Below are 23583 nucleotides of genomic sequence, written 5' to 3'. Positions count from 1 at the left end.
ATCACACACCTGATTCCTAGCATCTTCACGTGCTTGCCGATGTGACCCTCCAACTTGCTTCTCATCTATCTCCTCCAGCACATCTCCTTAGCCCAGGCCACCATCAGCTCTCCCTGGACCATGCCATGACTTCCTAACTGGTTTCCCTGGCCTGTAGACCCTATCACAACTGTGAGCCCTTGCCATAGAATCAGACAGTCGTGGCTTAATGCTCCAGCTCCTCCCCTTCCTAGCTGTGTGACTCTGGGCACATTCCTCAACCTCTCTGAGCATCCAGTTTCTCAACACAGATAATCATAAAGTTGTTGCAAGTTTTAAGAGAGAGAAATCAAGTAAAACCCTAGGCTCACAGTCTGGTGGATAGTAAGAGTTCATGAACAGTCAGCTGCTACTATTACAGGCTATTATTTTACATAGTCACTGTTGTTTTAATGACTAAGTGCCCTCTAGGTTAAATATTTACCAAACGAGGTACAAAAGAAATAAACACTTATTTAATGAAGGGAAAGCAAGTCGCATAAGTGTGCAAAATGTAAGTGCTTAATAAATTGTAGCAATTATCATTGTATTTGTATTACCGTGAGCTTTAGATTTTTATTTAATCTGGTTTCTCAGCCTTGGTGCTATTGATATTTGAGACTGGATCATTCTCTGTCATGGGGGCTGTCCCGTGCACTGTAGGATGTTGAGCGTCATCCCTGGCCTCTACCCACTAGATGCTGGTAGCAGCCCCCTCTCTTAGTTGTGACAACCAAGCCTGTCTCCAGACATGGCCCATGTCTCCAGGGAGGCCCAACTCACCCCTGCTTGAGAACCACTATTAATTCTTTCCAACAACCCTATGAGGGAGACACTATTTTTATGTCCAAGGGGAGGGTATCATGGCCTCTACAGCCAGGTCTAAGCATCCCCAGCCCTAAGGGGACCGTGGTGGCAGTGGAGGTGAGGTGAGGCATCCTGGCTTGTTCTTGAGAAGCCCTGAAGGCGGGGAGGGCTCCAGGTGTTCTATCTCATCACAGTCTGGTAAATTATTTTCTGACCCTGGCTGGAGAAACATGATTTTCTTGGCCATTCAGTGTTCTCTTTACTCAATATTTTTATTGATAAATTGCCAGGAGCATCATTTTTTTTCCCCCTAAACTCAGCTAAACCCATCTAGAAACCTGGCACTGGCCCAAGGAATGCACAGAAAGGCTCTTAACAAGGAGTCAGAGGAGAAGGTGGGGAGAGGTGAGCAGGAAAGGCAGGAGAGGAAAGGGAACTTTAATATCTGAATTTCTGCACAGAAGTGATTGGGAAGATGCAGTTTTCCGGCAGAATCAATGGAGCTGCCGTTGAAGACCTGGGCTCTGTTGCTAAGTGGCCCTATGACCGTGTATGTTTCCCAGCAGGACAGTTGATGGCATTTCAGGTAGAACTTGTTCTTCAGGGGGACTGTCCCCTCCATGCAGGGCTAGCGTTCCTGGCTTCCGCCCATTGAGTGTCAGTACCGATCTCATCTTTTTTTTTTTTTTTGCGGTATGCGGGCCTCTCACTGTTGTGGCCTCTCCCATTGCAGAGCACAGGCTCCGGACGCGCAGGCTCAGCGGCCATGGCTCACGGGCGCAGCCGCTCCACGACATGTAGGATCTTCCCGGACCGGGGCACGAACCCGTGTCCCCTGCATCGGCAGGCGGACTCTCAACCACTGCGCCACCAGGGAAGCCCCCGATCTCATCTTTATTTAAACTTTTGGTATATATTTTTGCATGAATTTTGGTATTTTAAATATTGCATGAAAATATGATTATTGAATTTTTCATGTTCCAGCTGAGCTACCCTAGTCCCAGTCCTGGTCAGTCATGCAGCCCAGGCACTGTGTCAGCCAAAGACCCTCACCCCCAGCCATTTCCCACCCATTTCCTACCCATGCTCTAGAGGCTGCCCCGGCCCCCCGTGGAGCCCCTGTGGCCTGAGGAGGCCTTGGCTGGCCTGGTGGCCACACACTCGTGTCTCCTTTGTCTCAGTGGCACCCAAGTGTCCTGCTGAGCCAACAGTGGGCTCTGGGAATCCTTCCTCTCAAGAGGGAGACGTCAGTCTATGTTGGGCCCATCATTGTCCCCTGGGAAGTTGAAAATTGGAACACAGAGGCCCGAGAGTTGGGCTCTTGTGTGGGAAAATCATGGAAGGGAGATGAGGCTGTAACCGAGCTACACCCTGTGGGGCCTTCCTGGGACAGACCCCTCCCCCACATCCTCTTCTCTGAAGTCCCTAGATAACAGTATCTGATGCACACTTCCTGAGTTGTTTTACAGATGCTAAAACCCCCACCAAATGGAAGATGTTAGCTACTTGATGAGCACATAGCCCCCAGGCCTCCTGGAGCCTGAGGATTCACAATGTTAACACCCCCCCACACACACCCGTGTGACACCGCCCTGTTGCCTCATCATCCACCAGTCGGAGAACTGTGCACAAGCTGATCACATACCCTGGGATGCCCCTCCCTCACCTGGCCTTTAAAAATGCTTTGCTGAAACCCATGGAGGAGTTTGGGCGTTTTGAGCACTAGCTGTCCTGGGCTCCTTGTTTAGCTCTACTATAAACACTGCACCTTCCTTCACCACGACCCGGTGTCAGTACATTGGCTTTACAGCCTGCGGGCAAGCAGACCCAAGCTGGGTTTGATAACAAAGTGGCCTTGCTTGGCTCATGTGCTATAGAGGGAGAAAATAGAACATGCTCCAAAATGGAGAGTAAGAGAGAAAGAGACAGAGAGAGAAAGAGAGAAGAGAAAGAGAGAGCAAGGGCGAAAGAACATTCCACAGCCTTCCTGTTTTTGGTTCTCGACCCTTGTGAGTTGGGCTGAGCTTCCTGCCTGTTTGAGAGTAAATAGTACGTCCTTGCCACTCTTAATTTCATTTGGAAATACGCTATTTGGGAATAGGGTCTTTGTGGATGCAATCAGTTAAGATGAGGTCATACTCATTGGGCCAGCCCTTAATCCAATGACTGGTGTCCTTATAAGAAGAGGAGATGACACACAGAGAAACACAAAGAGAGGAAGGCCACGCAAAGACAGAGGCAGAGACTGGAATAAGGCAGCTACAAGACAAGGAACAAGGACTGATGGGAACCACCAGAAGCTGGAAGAGGCAAAGAGGGATTCTCTATTCCAGTCTTTGGAGGGAGCATGGTCCTGCTGACACTTTGATTTCGGACTTCTGGCTTCTCTCAAAGAATAAAGTTCTGTTGTCTTAAGACACTAAGTTTGTGGGAACTTGTCAGGGCAGCCCTAGCAAACGAATACGATAATGCCTGCAGGCTCCAGGAGTCTCGCAGTCCTTCAGTAACTGCCCGTTTCAATGGGTTTTTGTATCTTTCAACTAAACGATCCCTCGGAGGAGTATAAAATGAGAGACTTGACCCAGTGGCTCTCAGCCCTGACTGCCCATCAAAGCCATGTGAGAAGCTTGTAAACATGACCAATGCCAGGGCCCCATGCTAATCAAATGGAAGTTTCTAGTGGGTAGTGTCTGGACTTGGCTATTTCTCCCCCTCCTCATTCTATTTTTTTCTGGCCACATGGCAGGGCTTGCAGGATCTTAGTTCCCTGACCAGGGATTGAACCTGGGGCCATGGCAGTGAAAGCTCTGAGTCCTGACCACTGAGTAGAAATGTGTTCGGTTAATGATAATAATAATAGTAATAATAATAATGGCACTTATTTATTACACACTCACTATAAGATGGGAACTGTGTTAAGTACTTTACGTGTGTCACCCCTCGGTCAGTCTCACAACAATCCTTTGAGGTAGATAGCATGATTGTCCCAGTTTACAGACAAAGAAACCCAGTTATAGTGAAGTAACTTGCCCAAGGTCACATCATTAATAAGTGACAGATCTAGGTTTGACTCCAAAGTCAGAGCTCGTAACCACCATACTCTACCTGTTCCCAAACAGGATAATAAGAGTAATCATTGCTAATATCTACTGGACTCTTTGGACCAACTATCAAGCTAAGCACGTGGCTTGTGTTGTTTCATTTATTGCAGTAAGATTTATACCCAACGAGTTAGGTACTATTACTATTCCTACCCCATTTTCAGAGGAAGAGAAGTTGAGTCTCAGAGAGATAATGTGACTTGCCCAAGGTCAAGGAGGTGGTCAGAATTAGGACTTGAACCCGGGTCTGCCCGATGCAGAGTCTGAACCACATGATCAGGGAGCAAGCACTGCATTGCAAGAATGAGGCTGCATTAGGGCCTTCCAGACGGGGGATCTGAGCAGCTGGTTCACGAGGTGGGGTCCCCCATGGTTACCTGGGATGGCGACCAAGTTCTGCAGCTCCTGCTTCAAGTCCATGATGTCATTGCAGAGCTGGATGTCATCCATCCTGGGGAAAGAGGACAGTGCACAACAGCAGGTTACATCAACAGAACATTGTACACCCTGAGCACCACCCTGGTTTCAACAAAGAGGGCTAATGGGGGAGTTCTGTCCTCTGTAAAGCCCACACATGCTCTTTAGAAGTTTTACACCAAAAGTAAAAAAAAAACAACAAAACAAACTGCCCTTTATCCAATGACTTAGAAATGATCAATCACAGTTAATAACACCTTGATAGAGTTCCTTCCAGTCTTCCCATGCCTGGCTTTTTGTTGGCATACGTGAGAGACTTCATGCTGTGGGTTCAGTGTTTTCCTTTTTCAGCTATGTGAAAAGCTTTTAAACATTACAGAAATTCACCGCATAGACAGAAAATCTCCCTCTATCCTTTAGAGAAAACCATTGTCAGTGGTTTGTTATCTATTCCTCCAGATTGAAAAAAATGTTTATGCTTATACTACCAAAGATGACACCATCATTCATGCACAAAAAACATTTTGCAATTTGCTTTTTTTAAGTTAACGATATGTCTTGGGCATCCTTCCATGTCAGGATATGCACATCTCATTTTAATGACTATATAATATTCCATATATTGATATACAGCGATTTATTTAACCATTCCCCCCATTCATAGGTATTAGACTTATTTCCAGATAGATTTCTAGGATAGATTCCTAGAAATAAAGGAATTCCTAGCTAAGTCAATTCCCAGAAGTGCAACTGGAGGGTTAAGTGACATGAACATTTTAATAGGAATTTCCAAACTGTCCTTCAGAGGGACCGTGCATGACATTCCCACCAACAGTATGAAAGGAAGCTCACCCCTATAATCTCAGCAATTGGGTTGCATATACAATTTTGCATTATGTATTTCATGTGTGTGTGTTGCAATATTAACTCATCTTACTGTAAACAACATTTGTAATGGCTGCCTGGAATTTCACCAAGTAGATTTATCAGAGCAGTTTTAATTATGCCCTTATTTTTATTTTTATTTTTTGCCACACTGCACGGCTGTAGGATCTTAGTTCCCTCACCAGGGATCAAACCCTGGCCCCGGCAGTGAGAGTACCAAGTGCTACTGGACTCCCAGGGAATTCCCTATGCCTTTATCTTGATTACTTAGGTGGGCTTTTAGAGTTGTTTGTTTGTGTTATTTTAGCCGCTTTAGGATGAACATGGATTCACCTTTCCAGGAAAGAAAAGGCTTTTCTTTCGTGTTGGATTATTTGGGGTGGGGGCTACTGATTTTCAGAAGTAAAACCACTGAGTACAAAGGGTATGACATGTCTATGGCCATTAAGACGTATTTCCAAATAGCTTCCCCATGGGGTATGTGTGTGCCTTCATTCTGCATGTCTTTAATGACCACTTACTACGTTCACCAATGACACAGGCTCCAGGGATGCACAGCTCCCCTGCCCTCATGAGCTGAAATTTAATCAGGAGAGACAGAGGGTGAACACAAATACAACAGAACGTCAGATGCTCTGAAGAAGAGTGAAGCAGGTGAGGGGATGGAGTGGACCACTTTGGACACATCAACCTTCTGTCCCAGGAAGAGATGGAGGAAAGCAGGAATATTCTCAAAAGGCTCAACTGAGTCTGCACAGCAAGTAGGGGCAGGACCAGGACCAGAAATCCATTTGTCTGAATCCACTGATCCTTCTGCCTCCTTCCTTGACGTCTTCGCCAAGAACCTGATCTCCATTCAGAAGTGCCATCCACAGACCAGCGTGGGGCCCCCTGCCCTGCCCGTGTGACCCCCAGCATCCCAGCTTTCAGGACAAGTGGCAGTAATGTCTTGTTTCAGCCTGCATCTCCTGCTCTTGTTGCCAGGGGCAGGCACTCCAAGCGCTTGTCAAACGTTGCCCTGGAATGTCCTAGCAGGTGGCAGCTGCCACAAATGAGCTTGGGGGCTTTGCCAGAAGGGTACATGCTGTCCCCCTGGGTTCCTATCTGTGAGCCTTCAACTGGAGGTGCTCCAGAATCCTTTTCCACATCTAGCGTGGAGATGAGGCTCCATCAGTGGTTCTTAAGGAGGATGATTTTGGCCCCTGGGGGCATTTGGCAACATCTAGAGACATATTTGTTGTTACTGCTGGGTATGTGGGGGGATTGCTACTGGCATCTAGTGGGTAGAGTCCAGGGATGTTCCAAAGCATCCTACAATGCACAGGGCAGCCCGCCTCAGTAGAGAATTACCTGGTTCAAAATGCCAATCATGATGAAGTTGAGAATCTTGGGTTATAACCACAGAATTGACACAGGTACCTGAGAGATACTTTTTGAAAGATGAGAGAAGGAAAGACGATGAAAGAACAAAAGAGCGACAGGTAATGTTAGAAGCAAGAGTATTGGCACCAAACATCTCTAGTTCAAAGGGCCATGTGCCAGAAATTCTTCTCTGAGTCTAACTTTCCTCATCTTTGAAATAGGAATTATAATAGTACAGCTTTCTAGGATTATTATGCAAGTCAGGCACTGAGCACGTGTCTGGGACATACACAGTACAATGCTCAGTAAATCGTATCTGTTGCTATTATTAGCCGTTAGAAAGAGGCAGGGGGAGAAGAAAGAGAAAATGATGCTGGATAAGCAGGGTATTTGACAAACAGAGATAACGTTCAACCTTAAAACAACTTTTAAAAATTATATTCCTTATAAAATTTTTTAAATAAAATTTTTAAATAAAATTCTTATCTGATTGCAGAACAGATTCCTGATCATTGTAGAAATTTTGGAAAATACAAACAAGTACGAAGAAGGAACCTAAGATTACACATAACCTTGATCCACATGCACCAGAGGCCACTGTTCCACTCCGAGTGCTTGGGTGGAATTTCACGCCAGTCTTCTTCCTACATGTAACCCAGGTGTGGCGGGCTTGCCCTGGGGGGCCTTCACCCTTTGTCCATCTCGAAACTGCACTTAGCATGTTTTGAGTCCTCCCAAGCACATCCACATTCACCCCACATTAACGAGCAAGGTGAAATTCTTGTGACGCTCTCACAGACAGGCATGCGTCAGAACCCCATGAAGATTCCTAGTAGATAGCACTGTTGTTTTCCTCAGATTCTTCTCTTGTCGCCAGCTTTCCATCTCTTCTCTTTCTCTCTCTCCTCTTCCACACACCTCGTGGTCCTCGGACCTGTCACCTACAGATTGGCACTTGCCATCTACCTCTACAAGGATTAAATTATGAGCCACTGCAGCTGCTGACCTTCGACACCCCCTGAAAGGAGTTCAGGGTAGAGGTCAGAAATGAAGCACTCTGTGCTCTGGGAAAAACTGGCAGAACAGGTCTTCAGATAGTTGGATATTTTCAGGAGATGATTTTATGAGCCCAATCTTGCATCTCCTCGCATCTAGAAAAGCACTAAAATCCTTCATGGTGACGTCTGCTCCTCGTGACTAGCAGTAACTTTCACGAGACTAGCAGAAACCTTCTGCAAAAAATATATGCTTGACTGCATGTACTCCCCCTTCACCAAAATCACATATATACTGACCTTCCCCCCTACCTCTTTGGAGCTGTTTCTAAGGGCTATCTGAAACGCTGTCTCCCGGGCTATAGTCTTCATTTTGCCTCCAATAAATCTTAACTCACAACTCTCACGTTGTGCTTTTTTAGGTTTGTTTCAGTGGACAGATCCCAAGCAATTCACCTCTGGTCTTCAACTTACAAACCCCAGTTGGCAAAACCAAAGCCTGGTGGTTCCCTGAACATCCCCAGGAAAGGAGCTTGCTTCCCCCAACCTCCACCCAATCTGTCTATCAGGGAATTTACCTAAACAAAAATCAGGTTGGAAGAGGGAGGGACGGGCTCCACCATTAAGGGAAACAAAAAGTCAATGTTTATTGAGCATTTGCTTTCTGTGCATAAACTCACCTAAGTCCTCATGGCAGCCCTGAGAGAGGTGTTGCTTTTATCTCCATTTTTACGGACAAGGAAATGGAAGTTAAGCGATGTGACCAAAGTGCCATCCTGGTATGTGGCCACTGGGATTCGGCCCAAGCTCGCGGGCGCTCTTGACCACTTCACCATGGTCTCTCCTCTCCAAGTGGCTGCAGGAGTTGAGGCTGACATTGAACTGACCTTCGTTCTGCCCCTTCCTCCCATAGCCCTGATCTATTTAGGAGGCAATGTCTCCAGCTCCTTTCAGCGAGACAGGCTGGGACCTGGGACCTGGACCCTTTGCTGCAATGCTTGCACCTGGACACACGTCTCCACAAGCAACAGATACAAAGAAGCTAGAAGGGACTAAAACTAACTGCACACACAAGCATGCCTGTGCAGTAGCAGTCGAGGCAATTATGAACAATAAGATACAAAAAGGCCACAAACCAACTGCCATTTCTCCATTCCTTCCATTTCTCCAACTGCCATTTCTCTTTTGTGGAGAGCAAAAGTAGGGCACTGTGCATGATCCCTGCACACTGCGCCACCAAGGGGGTGGGCAGCTCACCTAAGCCACCCCTCCAGCCCAACCCACCAACCTGCCCCCACCCTCACTCTATTTAAAGAACCAGCTTGCCAGCCCTTGGAGAGCAAGCACGGGCACCTGTTTCTCGTTTTCTTTCCCTCATGCTGCACGAGTCCCAATAAAGCCCCACCTGAATTCCTCATCTGGCCTCTTATCAATTTCTATTGATTACAGGAGTCCAAGGACCCAGGTCGGTAACAACAGAAGCCAGTTGTCTTAGTCTGTTCAGGCTACTATAACAAAAATACCATGGACTGGGTGGCTTAAACAACAAACATTGATTTCTCACAGTTCTGAAGGACTGGGAAGTCCAAGATCAAGCTGCCAGCTGGTCCTGTTCCTGGTGAGGACTCTTCCTGATTTGCAGACAGCTTTCTTCCTATACCCTCACATGTTGAAGAAAGAGATCCTCTCTCTGGGGTCTCTTTTATAAGGGCACTAATCCCATTCATGAAAGCTCCACCCTCATGACCTTAATCACCTCCCAAAGGCTTCACCTCTAAAGACCACCAGATTGGAGATTAGGGCTTCAACAAACAAATTTGTTGGGGGGAGGGGAGGGACACATTTCCCATAGCACCAGTCATTTGCCTCTGCCAGACATCTACTTTCCCAGGCTTCCTGGCAGCTAGAGGTAGACATGAGACCCACTTTGGGGCAACGAGAGGTAAGAGGAAGTCTTCTTGTGCGGGGGGGGGGGGGGGCGGGCAGTTCTGGGGAAGATGATTTGAGTCTTGGGTGCTATCCCCTCATACTCCTGAAGCTGCTATAGCCACTGTGGTGAGGATGGCATAGGGAAGCGAGGAAAGAGCCAGACTTTTGATGACATCCTTGAGCTACCCCACTGATACCTAATTAATTGAAGATACTATTGGGAGTTTCCTGGTGGCCTAGTGGTTAGCATTCCAGGCTTTCACTGCCACGGCCTGGTGGGGGAACTGAGATCCTGCAGGTCACGAGGTGCGGCCAAAAAAAAAAGTCCAAGACACTATCAGTCAGATGTTCTGTTACATGCAGCTGAAGACAGCTTCACTGATACATGTATGTGGATATGTGCCTCTTGAAAAATATTGGAATCATACATTTTTATCGATAGCCTTTTTTTTTTTGGCAGTGCCGCATGTTAGGCAGGATCCTAGTTCCCCGATTAGGGATTGAACCCATGCCCCCTGCAGTGGAAGCATGGAGTCTTAACAAGTGGACCACCAGGGAAGTCCCAATATGTGCATTTTTAATAAAAACAGGATCAAAATAAACATTCGTATGCCTTGCTCACTGTGAGCATTACATCATGATGATTGTCCAATGCCATTAAATAATATAATTCAAAAAACATTTAAACCGTTCATGCAAAGCACTTTTGAAGCTTGGCTGGAACTTCCAATAAGCCCCATTAGTCCAGTTCTCTGCATGAATAGTGCTGAACCCTGGAAATCAAACTGCTCCTGCCAGCTGGTTCTAGAGAAAGCGATGTCATCTCTGAGAAACTGTCTGATGAAGGAAGGAAAAGACAGTCAGTCTGTGTCATTATGCATCTTAACCTTTCATGCTGGGACGATGGAGAAAATTGGTCATTTTACCAGCTTTGGGCGGGGAGAGGTGAATAGGCTCTGTCAGAATAACAGCGCTGCTGCTTTACAAGATTTCTTTGAAAATGACATGGTGTGGAGCCTAATGGAAACCCAGCAGAGACCAAGATGTGAAGGCAGAAGCAGACTGACGGAGGAAAGGGTTGGCTTTTTTAAGATAATATTTATTCGGCTTCTTCTGTAAGTTGTGGATGCGGTGGACTTCTTGGGATGGGTGAGAAGAAATAACATCTGGTCTTAGAGGTGGAATGCTGGTCTGGGATGTGCAGCCTGGACCTCAGTCTCACCATAAACCTCCTCTATGACTAAAGGGAAAATTCTGTTTTTCCTATACACTCTTCACTTGTGACACCAAATGCGTGGGTTTTCTCAAACCAGGCAATTCTCCAATTCTTGGTGGACACCAACTGGGTGTCCTGCCATTTAACTCCATTCTGATACTCACTGCCTGGAGGTAGCATAGACCCGACAGGTTAAGGGCTCAGTCTCATAAGACTGCCCCTGATGCAGATGCCAACTGGCTATGAATTGGTGGTTCCGTGACCCCCTCTACCAGGTTCAATAATTTGCCAGAACTGCTCATAAAACTCAGAATAACATTTACTTACATTTAGTAGCTTATTATAAAGGATATTTTAAAGGTACAGATGAACAGCTAGAAGAAAGATACACAGGGCGAGGTATGGGGAAGGGTGTGGAGTTTCCAGGCCCTCCCCAGGTGGGCCACCCTCCCATCACCTCCATGTGTTCACCAACCCAGAAGCTCTCCGAACATCATACTTAAGAGATGTTTATGAGGGCTCATCACGTAGGCATGATCAATTATTAACTCAATCTCCAGCCCCTCCCCCTCCCCAGAGAATGCAGAGGTGGAGCTGAAAGTTCCAAGCTTCTAATCATGTCTTGGTCTTTCAGGGGACCAGTCCCCATCCTAAAGCCACCTAGGGACTCCAGGCATCTCATTTGCACACGAAAAGGCACTCATCACTCTGGAAATTCCCGGGGTCTTAGAAGCTCTTGTGTCAAGGAGCAAATAGTAGAACAAAAAATGCTCCTAGCGCCACAATCACTCAGAAAATTACAAAAGTTTCAGGAGCTCTGTGCCAAGAATGGGGTCAAATACCAAATATATTTCTTATTAAGCCATAATGACGGGACTTCCCTGGTGGTACAGTGGTTAAGACTCCGTGCTTCCGATGCAGGGGGTGTGGGTTCGATCCCTGGTAGGGGAACCAAGATGCCACAAGCCACTCAGAGCAGCCAAAAAAACCCCTAACTAAACCATAATGACTCGACAAATCATTTCTCTCCCCACACCTCTGTTTCCTCAGATATAGGATGAGGGGTTTCAAGGATACTGGGAGCCCTGTTCTGCTAGCATTTAGAGGTGATAACTTGCTTTAGACCCTGCCAGACCTGAGTGCAGGTATCAGTTCCGCCGCTGACTGGCTGTACAACTTGGGTGAGTCCTTTCACTGCTTTCATTGGTCTCAGTGCTCTCACTGTTGAAAAGGAATCATACCTTTGTCTCGGGGTTGTATGAGAATGAAACAACCTTATCTGTGTAGAGCAGGCAGCCCTATGCTTAGCACATACATAGTAGGTGCAAAGGAAAGGCTACTTCTGTCCATCCTTCAGCCCTGGGTAAGGAGGTGAGCGGCTAGGCTGCCAGCTGGCAGACACTCCTGAAAACTCTTAGCCAACATTCGTGCATCAAAGAATCAATCTCACTTTCTATGCTACTTCAATTTCCTCCAACCTAATGGCACTGAGATGATGAGTGTGTGCGTTTGTTTGGCATTCTTGGATTAATGAGCTTAAACGCTGTCCCTGGGGGAGAGTAAGTGTTGAGACATCTCCAGGGAGACCCTGGGCTCAGTCATCTCTCAGCATCAAGCGACCAGAGAGATACCTGCCACACGGGCTCAGGTGACACATCCATGAAAGGGACACCTTTATGACACGTCACAGAAGGCCTGTTTTCTCCCCGTGGCACATTTATGGTCTGCATGTTAACTGGCTTCTCCCTTGATTGTAATCAGACCCTCATCTGGGAGGGGACACTGTTCCTAAAAGAATGTCACCTCCCTCAAGCATGGATTACTCTTCTCTTCCCCAGGTTTTTCTAGATCATCTCTGTTTGGATTCAGAAAAATTACTAATACTGAGAAACTCATCAAGCTGAACTCTGGGGGGCTGTGCCCTTTTCTGTGTGTATGCTGCATGTCAATGACAAGTTTCCCTGAAAAAATTACCAACAATATTTTTTGCTTTTTGTTTTAGACCTAAAAGAGTACTTTTGGTCTTTTAAAAATTATACACATATAAAGACAGCCTCCCTGTAAAAACGTCAAACAACACAGAAGTATAGTTGTAGCTGGCATTTATTAATGTTTTCATACTACGGGCACCAGATTCTGGGCTAAGCATTTTATAAAAATCATCTCAATAAACTCTCACAGCAACCCTATCAGGCGAGTATTATCATTATCATCCCGTGGATGGTGTTAGGAACTTGCTCAAGGCCACAGAGTAAGTAATAGGAACTTGAACCCAGGCAGTCTGACCTCTCAGGTGGGAATGTTAGAGAACTCTTGACCGAAACCAACCGGCCTTGGCCAGGCCTTGCTTGCCTGAGTTTTCTCACAGCAGGACTGGTCCCAATAAGGAACATGGTGCTGCCACCCAATCTACCGGGAGAATTCAGGAGGGGCCAAAAGAGGGAGGAGACGACCAACCTCCCAGAGTCCTTTGCGCTGGAATCCATCTGGCTTAGAGAGACGGTGTCACCAGGAAGGACCCTGAGTCAGACCAACTATGGGCCAAGCAAGATGACCAGCCAGAGACAACCGGAAACTAACCCCATAACCATAAAACCCGAGGCTGCGAGCCACGTGGCAGAGCAGTTCTCCTGGGTTCCCTTAACCTGCTGCTCTCCACTCGGGCACCCCTTTCCAATAAAGTCTCTTGCTTTGTCAGCCCGCGTGTCTCCTGGGACAATTCGCTTCCTAGTGTTAGACAAGAGCCCACTCTCGAGCCCTGGAACGGGTCCCCCTTCCTGCAACAGGAATATCAAAGTCCCATCTCATGTGGTGGTTGAAGTTCAGGGAAGATAGAGACCAGAGTAGTTTGGGGGAAGGTTTCTCAGCGCCACTTATGGGAGGGGCACAGCCTGGAGGGTCACAGAGAAGGCTCCCAGGCACTCAGGCAGAGGGAGCAGCTCAAACACTGACTGTAGAAAGGAGTGTGATATCAGTGTTATGTGACAGGGAAGAGTCCACTGAAATACTGGTGACGTACAGGTCTTGGTTATAAAGGACTTGACATGGGAGCCATCTTAGGTTCTAGAGTGAGAGCATGGCAGGGCTATGTGGCTATGAAAGCCAGTCTGGCAGACATGGTGACCAGTATGTACACAGCAAGGAGAAAGGGCATCCTCACTCTGAACTTTCTATTTAAGGTGCTCAAGGGACTTCCTGGAAGTTGTGTTTGCTCTTGAATCTCCAGTGGGGTCAACAAACTATGGCCCATGGGCCAAACCTGACTCCCTGCCTGCTTTGTTGAAATCCATGAGGTAAGAATGGTTTTCACATTTTTAAATGGCTGGATAAAAATCAAGAGAAGAACATTACTGGACACATGAAAATTATATGAAATTCAAAGTTCAGTGTCTATAAAAAATGTTTTATTGGAACACAGCTGTGCCCGTTCATTTACCTACCGTCTGTGGCTGATTTCACCCTACAATGGCTGAGTTGAGTAATGACGACGGACACCATATGGCCCAAAGTCTAAAATTTTCACTAGCTGGCCCTTTATAGAAAAATTTCATCCTGAACCCTAATCTTTGGGAAAAAACTTGGAAAGTAATCAGAGACTAACCGAGTTCTGGAGCTGGAAGAGCTCTCACCTTATACGGATGAAGAAGTAAATGCCCAGAGAAGGGAATATTGATCATTGAGTCACTGATTTGCTGAGTTGTCCAATAAATCAATCATCTAGACAACCTAGATGATTATTGACAGCCCTACTATGTGTGGGCTTCCTGCCTCAATTTTCACTTCTGAGAGACATCAGGAATCAAGCTGGCTAAGGTTCCTGGCCACGGGGTGGGCCACGGGGCTCTCAAACCACCTGACGCTTTGACGAGGGCCCAGCTGCTTTCTCCTCTGGGCACCAGTGGGGGATTAAGCTGTGGCAGTGAGTATGAGGTCAGCCTACAGATTTCCTGCAGCACCTGCTAATGTGATCTGGCAGTTTCTGCTAGGGCATTTGTCCTTCACATCCTTCCCTTCACTAAGGACATACTAATTTTTGTGATCTCATGTATTTTCTACTTTTAGTCCCCCAATCTCTTGCCAAGAAGAGTGCTTAGACTGAGACAGGTTTAAGTCATCCCCTTGGATGGCTCAGCAAGCTGTGAAGGGTTCTGGTCCTGGGTTTCCTTAATTCTAGCCCTGAGGCTCTCGGCTGAGTGGTCCACAAAGAATTAAGATGTGCACAAAGATTAAACTCCAAACAGGTAAGATAGAGAGATGAAGGGAGAGGGAAAAAGGAAAAGGAGGAGGATGAGGAGGGGGAGGGGAAGGAGGGGGAGGAGAGGAGGGGGAGGAAAGAGAAAAGAGAGGAGAAGAGAGAAGAGAAAAGGAAACACCATGAGTGTCCAACAATAGGGCATCAGTTACGTATATTACTTTCCAACAACACAAGGAAGAACTCTGCAACCATTTAAAAGTTATTGCTGGACAGGGAATTCCCTGGTGGTGCAGGGGTTAAGACTCCACACTTCCAATGCAGGGGCCCGGGTTCGATCCTGATCAAGGAACTAGATCCCACATGCATGCCACAACTAAGGAGCCTGCCTGCTGCAACTAAGACCCAGTGCAACCAAATAAATAAATAAACAAAGTTATTGCTGGCCAGGCTGCAGTGTTTTCTCAAGAGGACCTCAGGAGAAAATACAACCAACACAGAATGGATGTGGTAAGACACGAAGGGTTCCCAGAGTCAACAAACAAAAACAGAGGATGCCCAGTATAGTCAGATTTCAGATAAATATGGAATCATTTTTAGCATAAGAATGCCACGTGTGGGCTTCCCTTGTGGCTCAGTGGTTGAGAGTCCGCCTGCTGATGCAGGGGACACAGGTTCGTGCCCCCGGTCCAGGAAGATCCCACATGCCACGGAGCGGCTGAGCCCGTGAGCCATGGCCGCTGAGCCTGCGCGTCCAGAGCCTGTGCTCCGCAATGGGAGAGGCCACAACAGTGAGAGGCCCGCGTACCGCAAAAAAAAAAAAAAAAAAAATGCCACATGTGATCTTTGGAACATGCCTATCCTAAAAAACAATATGTCATTGATCTGAAATTCAGATCTACCCGCGTGTCCTGCGTTTTCTCTTCAATCCTACAAGAAAAGGGAGGCCAGACTCTGGATTTCAGCCTTATCACCTAAAACCGTCGTTGGCCCAGGGGGCCTGCTCTGTGCAGGGTAGGAGGAAAATCTCCTTCAGCCACAAAGGTTTAGAACAGTGGCCTCATCTCCCAGCCTGATCCCTCTCCGTTCTCCCTGGACGGTCCTCCGTTGACAAGTTCGAAGTGATGTGCGAATTTGAGAAGACACAGGAGAAATAGCAAATACGGCCAATGGATTGATAAGAGTAGAAAACTGGGGACAATGTGAAAACATATGTCACAGGCCTTGAAAACATTTAAACTCTAGCCTAGTGATTCCATTTCTAGGATTTCATCCTAGGGAGATAATTAAGGACACCATAAAGATTTAGCTATGATTATGTGCAACAGAGCCTTGTTTGCAATAGCAAAACACTGGAAGCAACATAATTGTCAACAATAACAGAGGGCCGCTTAAATAAAGGATGGGATGTGTGCATAATGAAATTCTACCCAGGTATTAAAAATGATGCTCAAAAGAGATGTTATTGATATAAGAGAATATAAACCATATCAAAAAGTGGTTTAAGAAATGTTAGGATCCAATTTTGTAAAATACAGATGCTTAGAAAAAAGACAAGAAGACTGCATTCAAAATGTTACATTTGATTATTTTGAGGATTTCTTTTTTTGACTGCGCCACGCAGCTTGTGGGATCTTAGTTCCCTGACCAGGAATTGAACACATGCCCTCGACAGTAAAGTGCAGAGTCCTAACCACTGGACCGCCAGGGAATTCTCTTGAAGGAATTTTATTTCCTTCATTGGCTTCTCTGTATTTAAAATTTTTGTTTGTTTTTTTCAACATGCATGTATTATCTGGATGATTTTTTTTTAAGTTTTTTGTTTTTTGTTTTAAATTACCATGGGCCACTCCATGGCTGGTCACTATAGCTGCAGCAGAAGGCCCTCTGTGCCCTTGTCTCTCAAGCCTCATTTCTAGCCATAGAGCCTGCATTTCAGGCTAGCAGCCCGCCTGCATGCCTGTGTGATCCCGACATGCACCTTTCAAGCCTTTGTTCCCTTCAACGCATCCCTCCCGCGGAACACCTTTGTTTCAGTCTAATTCCTATGCAGCCTTCGGGACGGCCCCAGCATCTCCTTCCAAAGTCTTCCTGATGCTCCCAGGCTGCATCACGTCCTCTTCCTTCAGCTGCACAGCCCCTCACCCACCTGATAATCATCTGGGCACTTGTGTTTCTCCCTAAATAGACTGCACCCTTTAAGGGGCTTTGCCTCTTCGCCCTGTGATTCTAGCACGTCACACATGCCTGACACGTCGCATTAAATACGTGATGAAGAGAGGAAGGCAAGCTGGCGGGCGCGGGCACAGAGGAGGACACACTGTCCTGGACATTTATTGAAACAAGGCCTCAAGACTACAAGTGCAGATGGAAAATTCTCAAATCCCATGATAGAGACCCCACCAGGGTAATAGCATCTATCAAAGGCGGTGAGTCATCCCCAGAGAAATCCAATTAAACATCCGTATTTCAAGTGATCCCGCCTCTGCATTCTGCTATCAATACCGTTTCTATTCTGAGCTCTCTCAGCATTTGGGCCTCCTGTGCCTCCACTGTCTGATCCCTGCTGAGTTCCTGCCAGAGCGACCATGTTTTCTCCCCCAAACCTTCCCTCCCCACTCCCAAGTTCATCTTTCTTTCCTGCTGACACTAACAAAAGCTAACATGCATTTGAACAGTTCCCAGGGGTCAGGAACGGGGTCCAGCTCCATCTCTTTAAATCCTCACTATCTATAGGGCAGGTATTATCATTCTCAACTTTATAGAAGGCTCAGAGAGGTTAAGTACATCACCCAAGATCACACAGCTGGCAAGGGATGAAGGCAAGATTTGAAAGAAGACAGTTTGACTCCAGAGCCCTGACAATCACCACTACGACAAACTGCCTAGAAATGTCACCCTGATGTACCAGGTTGTCCCCTTCTACCCTAGTACCCTCATCCTTTGCCCCGTCCTTGCTGTCAGGAGGCTTTTAAAATACTTTCAACCACTGGCCATTCCAAAATGTGAGCTTTCTTGGGTGATGGGTTTAGCCCCATCCCATAATTTCCATTAGCCGTCAAATCTACCTCAATATTCTTAAAGTGTTTTTGAAAAATAAACCAAAATGAATACACATCAAAATGTTTTTGAGATGGGCAATAGACATTTTCCCCAGTTTTGTGTAAAGTTCAACTAAAAAAAAAAAAAATCTTGGGAGAAAATCAGGTGATTTTTATTGATCTCTACCACACAATCAATAAAAAACTGTGGGCCTGCTATTGGAAATTGCAGTCTTCAGATAAATCCCGATTCCTCCTTGTGATCAGGACTGCTGGCTGGAAGCGCCTCCTATATAGGAATTTCTCAAGTTGTTATTCCCTTTCATCTGAGCATCTAACGACAGAAGGTAAAAATCTTAGAAACTCTATCTGCAAACTCCAAGCCCAGCAAAGGCTCCCGCCCAAAAGGTAGCCTATGGATTTGGCAGCACTGTCCATACTCTTAGCTTAGCCCTGCTCCTCCTATGAAACACCGAGCACCCCTCTGTAAGCCCTGGATTATCTACAATCACCACCCACAATTTCCCTTAGACTCACTGCACCATCAAAAGCAGATCTGCTTTTGATGATAAGCATATTGACATTTAAATCACCCTCATGTTTATTCAGCACCAGTGATTAGTGGCCTTCTTTGTATGGAATGCAGGATCCCAGGCTTGGCAAACCACAAAGAAACAGCAAGTTTCCTCTGCTGGATCCTCCAAAGCCAGGACAGGGCAGGAGTGTAAACAGTGGTGCTTCTGGCAAATATTTAATGGACTGGGAGTCGGTGAGGGAGGGAGAAGCCTTGTTTGTGTCATTTGCCAATATCCATGGTATAATAGTCCCACCATGGCAGGTTTGGCAAGATTCCTGAATATCACTGGCTAGACCCGACAGGTGGGCAAATTGGAGAATGCCTCTTTAACATTATTTTTTAAATTTTTTTTAAAAAGTATTTTGTCGATTTTTTAGTTTTTATTTATTTATTTATTTTTATTTGGTTGCACTAGGTCTCACTTGCGGCAGACAGGCTGCTTCATTGCAGCTCGCTGGCTCCTTAGTTGCGGCACACAGGCTCCTTAGTTGTGGCATGCGTGTGGGATCTAGTTCCCTGACAGAGATCAAACCCCTGGTCCCCTGCACTGGGAGCGCAGAGTTTTATCCACTGCGCCACCAGGGAAGTCCTCAACATTCTTAAATATTAATTCAAACACTTATTTAAAAGAGAAGCTGAGTGCTGTATGGGGTAAAGATTATTGGTGGCGATGATGGTGATGATGATGATGATATGATGATAATGAGGATTTTAGCTACTGTTTATTTATAATTTACTGTGTGATAGGCATTAAGTGCTTTATACAGATTATCCCAGTTAATTCTTACATGGGTTATAACAACCCTTCAAGATGGATACTATGTGATCATCTCTCTTTTATAGATGAAGATCCTGCAGCATCTAGAGTTTATAGTGGCTCAACCAGAATCACACAGCCAGTTAATTGGTGGTGCCAGGATGCTAATCTAAGTAGTGCCACCAGAGTGCACAGGTTACAGTAGTGAGAAGTCTCTCGCTTTACTATTCCAAGTCTCTCCTTTACTGTCCCAAGAAATTCAGCTCTGACACCAATTCAGCATAACCCTCTTCAAAATCCTGTAGATAGCACGACTCACTCTATTTAGAAGGCTGTTTACAGACCATCTCCTGTTACATTACTGACGAATGACTCTTTGGAGTGCAACGGAGCAGGGCCCTATGGGGCCTTACCAGGACAGGACCCCTCCCCACCCCATGACCTCCACCTGCTTCTTGTTTGTAGTAAAACTTAGCCTCCTAGGCCTTCCCCCAAGTTCCAAAGAATAAACTTAGAGAACTGAGAAAATGCAGAAACAAAGGAAAACAAGTCAAGACAAAATAATCATAGTTTAGCCATTAAACAAAGTCAAGAACCTTTAGTTCCTTCTCAAGGGCTCTAGATAATATTCTGAGCCATGTCCTTGAGCTGTTTTGCAGATACTGGAACCCCTGCCAGGTGGAAGAAGTTAACTGTACGCTGCCCCCAAGCCTGTAAACCCCAGGTCCCTGTCTTTAAAAACCTTCCCCTGAAAAGCCATCAGGGAGTTTGGGTCTTGTAAGCACTAGCTGGCCTGGACTCCTTGCTTGGCATTTGCAGTAAATGCTCCACTTTCCTTCACCATGACCTGGTGTCAGTAGATTGGCTTCACTACATGCAAGCGAGCAGACCCAAGTTGGGTTTGGTAACAGAGGAAGTCTCGCTTTTATAATGGACAAAAGTTGGAATTTTTTGGTTTGCTTAACACCCAAACTCTAGTTTTGGGGGAACCTTTCATTGTGTCAGTCCTCATTAGAGAAGTTAAAAAAGGGAGCACTCCCTCTTCCCCACACTCACCTAACCAGAAGATCCTGCCCAAGACCACTGAGCAAATGACACAGAGATGGAAGGATGGTGAGGCTGGATCTGTGATGTCCAGCAAACAATGGTTGTGGCATCCTGGCCAGATTGGTTTCTGTGGCTAGCCTCTGGAGCTCTCTGGATTCCTACCCATTTTCCAAGCCTGGCCCTTAAGACTACCTTTGGTTCTATGAGCTCTCCTCCCACCCTACCCCACCCCTAGCCTTCCCGTAAATCTTTTTCTTTGCTTGAGTCAGGCAGCATTGATTTCTGTTTTTGGAAGCTAAGTACCCTAACTGAAACAAGCTTCTCTCCCAAGCAGCTCCTGCCTCTGAGGGAAGTGGTGATGGGGACAACTTTCTCCATCTTATGTCCACTTTAGTGAGTCTGCAGATACCTGGGACACCTGGCTAGCTTGCCCCTTAATTCAATTCTGGACAGAAAGATATCAGTAAGAGGGTATTACAAAGGGCTTTAGGATAAGATTTGGGCTTGTGTTAGGTGCTTTGGGGATGGTTTAAAGGAAGTGGGCATTTACTCTGGATTGGATGTCATCAGGAAGTGGGGGGAATTCTCTGATAGGGCATCTTAATTCTTAGCCATAAAGTGAGAAGAACAGAGTGAGGCTAAAGCTGAGATTGGTAAACAAGCAGCTGCAGTCGCTCAGATGAACCAGGATATGGAGATGTTTGGTCATTTTTATGGTTTGGACAATGTTCACAACCTTATTCACTTTCAGACATACTTGTGAAGTTGTCTTGTCTTGGTCTTGATCTATCTCGGTCTTAGAATGGCCTCATCTGATGCTGGCAATCTGCAAAATTGTTTATGTTCAACAGAACACCTTGGCCTAGAGAAGACGTTAACATATACTTATTATAAAAGTATGAAATCCCTTGACTCTAGGGACCAGTCCCACCCACTTTCATCTTCCCCGCAGTGCTCTGCTCTGCACGGTGCCTGGCATGCAGAACGTTCTCTGTGAGTGCTGGCTGAACTCAGTTATGGGCCCAGGGAACTTGGGACCTGGCTCTATGAGGACCATGCTGAAGCGTAGTTTCAAAATTTAAACACGTGACTCACACACCTAGAGAATGAACACTTGTCAAAAATGTATTTAACCCATTATAGAGGGAACCAATAAGATGGTAAAGCTCATTCCCAGAGCTTTTAAGGAACTGGATTTGAAACAGGAGGGAAGGGGGCAGGGCACAACCTCTAAAAGAATGACATAGCCTTAAGGACAGGACATAAACTGGTTAGAACCAACTAGGTCCAAGATGGTGGAAGATTCACCTTCCAATGGACCTTGAGCCTCATTATATGCTCATTGTAATACATTAGCTAAATGACACACCCACAGGCACCATGGCAGTTCTGAGGCCGACCATAAAAGGTCAAAAAGTGGGCAGTGGCCCAGTTCCTGGATATTTCTGCCCCTTCCCTGAAATAGTTGGAATAATCCTCCCGCTCATTAGCCTATGAAATTACCCAGCCCATAAAAACTAACCATCCCTTACACTGCCTCCAGAGCTCTGAGGTGGGTGCCTGCTTTAGATGTCAGCTGTCCCAAGAGCCCTCCAGAGTCCAGAGAATGAAGAGCTTTATCTTTCCTGAGGACTGTCTCAGGTTTTAGCTTGTGTGTTTCGGGCTTTGGCTCTACAGCGATGGTTCTTAAAGAGCCCTCACCCATTTGTCCTCTTTCCTCCGACATGCAGCTCCTGGGCAGGGATGAGGCAGTTCCTAAACCAGGCCTCGGGTCAGTGCCTCATCTTGCCATGTCCTGATGGGGAGCCAAGTGGCCTCCTCTAGCACCATGGGTCGTGGGAGTTCACACCAGCAGTTTGCCTTTTAGAAGAAGTGCTTCTAGCTCTACTGTTAACATTCCCTCTCACTTCTGTCACTTCATGTCACCTTTCTGGATTGCCAGGTTTGAGGAATAACTGCTGTTGTGTAACATGATTTCTGTGTCAAGGGGCACGTGCCCTGGTTTCTCTCTTGGTTGCTGGCAAATTCTGAGCTACAGGGAAATGCACTACAGGGAAATGCACTGAGTATGAATGTTCTTGTCCGTGATTCCTCCCTTAGACGATGTAGATGCCGATGGTAGTCGACTTATTGTAAATATATACATACAGATGCCGTTAAGCACTTCCAGGTGGGTTGCATAAGAATCAGGTCCTTAAATACCTCTCAATCTGATGAAGTGATAGAAAGGAATAAAGAAACATTTCCCAGAATGGAGGAATACATTTATTTTTTAAATTTATTTTTGTCCAAGTGGTGAGCTAATGGTGGTGTTGCTTCTTTGCACGTGATCAGTGTGAACATTCAGGTGCTTTTCATGTGACATTTGTGAGCCACAAATACAAAATTGCCATTTGAATTCAGTCAGGCTCCCGGGTGGTGTCAGCCATGGTCTGTCGGGTGAGGGAGAAAGGGACTAGGGCTCCCTCCCAGTGTCAAACACAAGCAGACAGCACACCCTGACTCTCCTGTGCTCTCAGGCACATGCTAAGGACAACTCTGTGGCCTGGGGCATCCATGTCACAGTATAGGATTGCCGTTCAGGTGTTTTGTACCCCTTTCTTTTCTGATGTTGTCTCCTTTTTTGGAACCACTCCAGCTGGGAGAACCTTAGTCGGTGCTGGAAGTGTGACTGAAGTACCTCTCTTTTGTGGCTCTTGTACAGCTTAATGTGCAATAAAGGAAAAGTTATATCTGTAAAAAAACAAAAAAAACTGACCACGCCACATTTTGGGGCCTCACCTTCTGAGATGGCCCACACTCTGCACTGGCCGCTCTTACTTTCTGAGATGACCCCCATGCCCTGGGGCTGCTCTTGGTTTCTGAGACAGACCACACTCTGTCTATGGAATGTGTGTCTCTCTAAATAAATCCACTTCTTACCTATCACTTTGTCTCTCACTGGATTCTTTCTGCAACAAGACATCAAGAACCTGAGCTTCATTAAAGTCTTGAGACCAGGTGTGTGATCTCAGTTGGAAGACTGTGGGTTTTGGCCGGGTTTAAGTCCCAGCTGCGTGGGTTTGAGTCCCAGTCAGGGCTTTGGTCGAGTTCAAGTCCCAATCTGAGGTGCACAGTTCCACTATATCAGGACCCACAAAATGGAGGCTGGCCCAGGGGCCAGGCCCACATCACACCTCTACACTAAGTCAGTCTGCATTTATGGGAACCCACTGTCAAGGAAACCTAACACACACCAA

At 46.3% G+C, this 23583-nt stretch overlaps 1 protein-coding gene across 2 annotated transcripts in view; it reads right to left on the bottom strand.

Moving 5' to 3' along the window:
• The window catches only part of BMERB1 (bMERB domain containing 1), a 135035-nt gene that overhangs the window by 23398 nt on the left and 88054 nt on the right, over positions 1–23583 (bottom strand). For both annotated transcript variants that reach the window (XM_032604991.1, XM_032604990.1), the window contains exon 3: positions 4304–4377. In XM_032604991.1, coding sequence (XP_032460882.1) covers positions 4304–4377 — 74 coding nt within the window. The remainder of the gene's footprint in view (positions 1–4303; positions 4378–23583) is intronic.

Source organism: Phocoena sinus, chromosome 15 (assembly GCF_008692025.1).
Source record: "Phocoena sinus isolate mPhoSin1 chromosome 15, mPhoSin1.pri, whole genome shotgun sequence".
Taxonomy (NCBI): Eukaryota; Metazoa; Chordata; class Mammalia; order Artiodactyla; family Phocoenidae; genus Phocoena; species Phocoena sinus.
Note: the sequence above shows the minus strand (reverse complement) of the source record. Positions and strands in the feature narration are given on the sequence as shown.